The sequence below is a fragment of the Carlito syrichta genome, unplaced genomic scaffold (genome assembly GCF_000164805.1).
Source record: "Carlito syrichta isolate Samal-C Ts95f unplaced genomic scaffold, Tarsius_syrichta-2.0.1 Scaffold315469, whole genome shotgun sequence".
Classification (NCBI taxonomy): domain Eukaryota; kingdom Metazoa; phylum Chordata; class Mammalia; order Primates; family Tarsiidae; genus Carlito; species Carlito syrichta.
In genome coordinates this window covers 357,136-361,845 of record NW_007259565.1, presented here as the reverse complement: position 1 = coordinate 361,845, position 4,710 = coordinate 357,136, and the positions used below count along the sequence as shown (strand labels likewise).

The window sequence follows — 4,710 nt, the reverse complement described above, 5'->3', positions numbered from 1 at the left end:
AAAATCTTGTCAACCCTGGGTTGGGCTCTCCCTTTTAATTTTTTTAATATTAAGAGTCTATGACCTTCAAAAGCTTGGAAACCACTGAGATACAGCTTGAGGTAGCAAATTCCCATTCCTAGTCCTAGCCATAAACTACGCACATCTGACATTTAAACAAAAACCATAAAACCCATGTAGTATACTAATTATCCTTTATTTTAAAAAGAACACATATTTACACCTATATGGAAACAAATTTGATAACCTAAATGAAATGGAGGACTTTCTGACATCATACAATCTCCCCAGGATGAAAGAAGACATTGAGACACTAAATAGACCAGTAACAACCCAGGAAATGGACTCTGGCATATGAAAACTACCTACAAAAAAAAGCCCTGGACTGGGTGGTTTCCAGCAGAATTCTACAAAACATACAAGGAGGAGCTGATACCAAACCTATTGAAGGCATTCCAGGCAATTGAGAAAGATGGAATTCTCCCCAAATCATTTTACGAAGCTAACATCACACTGATACCCAAACCGGGTAAAGATTCAACAAAAAAAGAGAACTACAGTTCAATATCCCTTAAGAACATAAGTGCAAAATCTTCAATAAGATTCTAGCAAATCAGATCCAAAAACACATCTCAAAAACCATCCACCATGACCAAGTAGGATTCATCCCCAGGATGCAGGGCTGGTTCAACATTCGCAAGATCATAACTGTAATTAAATACATTGACAGATGTAAAAACAAGAACCACATGATTATATCATTAGATGCAGAAAAAGTTTTTGATAAAACTCAGCATCCCTTCTTGATAAAAACCCTCAAACACCTAGGTATAGAAGGAATATACCTTAAAATAGTAAGTGCCATTTACGATGAACCACAGCTAACATATTGCTAAATGGACAGAAACTGGAAACATTTCCCCTGAAAACTGGAACCAGACAAGACTGCCCACTCTCACCCCTTTTGTTCAACATTGTGTTGGAAGTCCTAGCTAGGGCAAGTAGGCAAAAGAAGGAAATCAGGGGTATCCAAATAGGAAAAGAGGATGTCAAGTTATCCCTCTTTGCTGATGATATGATCCTATACCTTGAAAATCCAAGAGAATCTGTCAAAAACCTGCTTGCACTGATAAAGGACTTTGGCAAAGTCTCAGTGTACAAAATAAATGTGCAAAAGACAGTTGCATTCCTATACATCAACAACAAACAATCAGAGATCCAAATTAAAAGCACAATCCCATTCACAATAGCCACAAAAAATTGAAATACCTCGGCATCTTCCTAACCAGAGAAGTCAAAGACCTTTATAATGAGAACTATAAAACACTGCTCAAAGAAATTCAAGAAGACACAAACAAATGGAAAAATACTCGATGCTCATGGAAAGGAAGAATCAACGTTGTTAAGATGTCCATCCTACCAAAGACAATCTACAGATACAATGCATTACCCTTTAAATTACCAATATCATTCTTCTCAGACCTGGAAATGACAATACAGAAATCCATATGGAAACATAAACGACCATGAATAGTCAAAACAATCCTTAGCAAAAGAAACAAACAGGAGGTATCACACTTCCAGACTTCAAACTTTACTATAAGGCTACAGTAATCAAAACTGCCTGGTATTGGTACAAGAACAGGCATATAGACCAACGGAACAGGATAGAGATTCCGGAAGCAAAGCCTCAATTTCTCAACCAACAGAGTACCATATATTCTCACTTATAAGCAAACTTGAACAATTATTATAATACTATAAGAAAGGGATTGGCAGTAGGGGAGAGGGTTGGGATTGGCAGTTGAGGAAATCCGCTAAGGGAAGGAGGAGCATACCTCATCAACAAGGGTACCTGTATAATCAAAGTTTGTATACCTAACCCTGAATTATATCCCACATCTTTATAATAAAAAGAAAACACGTTTCACATTATAATTTTTTTCTCTAAGATTTTAATCAAAATACAGTAGCCCTCCTTTATCTGTGGGGGATATGTTACAAGACCCCCAGTGGATGCCTGAAACATGATAAAGTTTAATTTATAAATTAGACACAGTATGAGATTAACAACAATAGCTAATAATAAAATAGGACAATTATAACAATATACTCTAATAAGAGTTATGTGAACATGGTTTCTCTCTGTCAAAATATCTTTCTGTACGGTATTCACCCATTTAATATTTTTGGACCATGGCTGACCTCAGATAACTGAAACTATAGAAAGTGAAACCACATTTAAGAGGGAACTATTGTGATTTAAGGAAATTAATCACACAGAAATGTTACACAAATACCAAAGAATTATAGGCTGACAACAAATAATGAGAATTATTTGAAAAAGATATGCACAAGGAAAAGAAAAAAATATTGTTTTTATATGCTATTTACACATTAATTATAAACCACAGCAGTAAAAGCTTTCCGAACATTAGCAAGAAAAGCTGAAAAATTGTTGGTCTTCCTTACACTCTCTTGAAATTCTGCTAGGCATTCAAGATGAGGAGCACTATCTGACACTAGAAGAAAAAAAAAATAGAAGACAATTAGAATGAGATTTTTTTTGTGGCAGAGGAGTATTTCTGATTTAGATGCTCTCATCTGATTTGAATGTCATTCTATTTTAACGAAATGCTTGGAACATAAAATGATACACTTGGTTTTCATATGCTAACTATCTTTTGGATGTCTTCTTTGTTTAATCTCTAAATATTAAAATCTTAAGTACTACAATCATGTTTTAAATTTAAACAGATAGTATTCTAGAATTGAAGAGCTCAGTGATACAGAATCCCCTTTCCCATCTTCTTAAAACTATACATTGTGGTTTAACTTGTTTTAACGGTTTGTTTTAAATGTTAAGTCATTTTTCTCTGTAAAACTTTGGCCTGACTTCCAGTTTCTGGCCACTAGATAAAAACAACAATAAAACGTTCAATGCCAATGTTAATAACTTACAATTATGGATAGAAATACCTAAAGTTTTAAAATAGAAGGCATTAGAAAATGTAGTTGCTATTCTAAGAGTGGTATTTACAGGGCCTACTAATCAAATGAGATTAAAACCACAAGTAACCAAATGGCTCTCATATGTAGTTCATCAGCTAGTATGCTAGGAAGAAGTTTCCAGTGAGGATTGTCAAAGGGCTTCCTCTCCCATCAATCTTGTCCTTTTGTTCAAGGGAAAGAAATTCAACCACATCAGATTTCCGCTCTGTGGTACAGAATACTTAGGAAACAAGGTCTCTGTGGTATAGATTACTTAGGACCACAGCAGAGGAAAAACAGCAAGGAGAAAGTTCAAAACTTATCCTGTAGATACCATTTTAATATGCTATATCTATGTTGCAATAGAGAATATCCAATTTAGAGAAAATAGAAAAGCTAGGTAAGAGGTCTTCTGGGTTTTTTTTAAAAAAAAATCTAACTCATTATATTGGAAGATATTTATCTAGAGAAAACAACAAACATTTGTATATGGATTAGAGTTCCAAAATATTAATTCCATAAGAATAGGAACTAAGACACTAGGGAACAGCAAAATGCCTAGTCAGCAGTTCACCTGACCGTCTGTCAGGTATACATGTGTTAAGATGATAACAGGTGTGATGAGCTAAGAACCATTTCTGTGAATTCCAGTAAATTAAGGATTACTTGTATAAGGGCATTAGAAGATTAAAAAAGAGACAAATATATTTCTATACTCTTCTTGTTCATACTATTTTCAATCATATATTTTTTTTGAGTTGGGGAGTCTCACTGTCACCCAGGCTGGAATGCAGTGATACACTCACAGCCACCCCAGAGTTGACCTTCTGGGCTTGGGTGATCCTTCCGCCTCAGCCTTCCAAGTAGCCAGAAACACATGCACGTGCTACCACGCCTGGCTAATTTTTTGACTTATTGTAGTGATGAGGTCTTGCCAAGTTGCCCAGGCTGTTCTCGAACCTGTGGGCTCAGGCAATCCCCTCACTTTGGCCTCCCAAAGTGCTGGGATTATAAGCGTGAGTCACACCACACCTGGTCTTCAATCATATATTCCTCATAAATCATCAGCCTTTGACCTGCTGCAGAATCAGCAACTAATCTATATTATTAATGCATGAGATTTTCAGGGTGGGGTAGTTTTTTTAAAAATTTATTTTTGGGAAAATAAATTATTAAATTCTGATGGTTTTATATTTGATTTTAAAACCACCTATTTGGAAAAGTATAATATTCACACTTAGGCAGTCATATCCTTTAACTTTAGCTTTTTCTTTTTAAGTTCTCTAAAAGGACAACTCATATTTGCATATGAAATGCAGTGTTCTTTGATTTTCTAGACTTTTCAGCCACTGTGGTACTGTGACATCCTGAAAATGGTCTTTAGTAAGGTTCCTAGATAATATCTATAAATCAATACTATAGTCACATCCTTTTTTTTTTTTTTTTTTTGAGTTGGAGTCTCACTGTGTCACCCAGACTGGAGTGCAGTGGCTGCTCCCGGTCACCGCAGCCTCAACCTGCTAGCCTCCGGTGATTTTTCCGCCTCAGCCTTCCAAGTAGCTGGAACTACAGGCGCGCTACCACGCCCGGCTAATTTTTTGATTTATTGTAGAAATAAGGTCTCGCCAAGTTGCCCGAGCGGGTCTCGAACCCGCAGGCTCAGGCAATCCACTCACCTCAGCCTCCCAAAGCACTGGGATTACAGGCTGAGCCACTGAG

At 36.3% G+C, this 4,710-nt stretch overlaps 1 protein-coding gene across 1 annotated transcript in view; it reads right to left on the bottom strand.

Annotated features, from left to right (window-relative positions):
- Window positions 1-2,358: 2,358 nt before the first annotated feature.
- The window catches only part of SPC25 (SPC25, NDC80 kinetochore complex component), a 28,644-nt gene continuing 26,292 nt past the window's right edge, over window positions 2,359-4,710 (bottom strand). Inside the window, exon 7 of the mRNA XM_008072846.2 lies at window positions 2,359-2,522. Within this exon, the coding sequence (XP_008071037.1) occupies window positions 2,398-2,522 (125 nt within the window). The 3' untranslated portion in view covers window positions 2,359-2,397. The remainder of the gene's footprint in view (window positions 2,523-4,710) is intronic.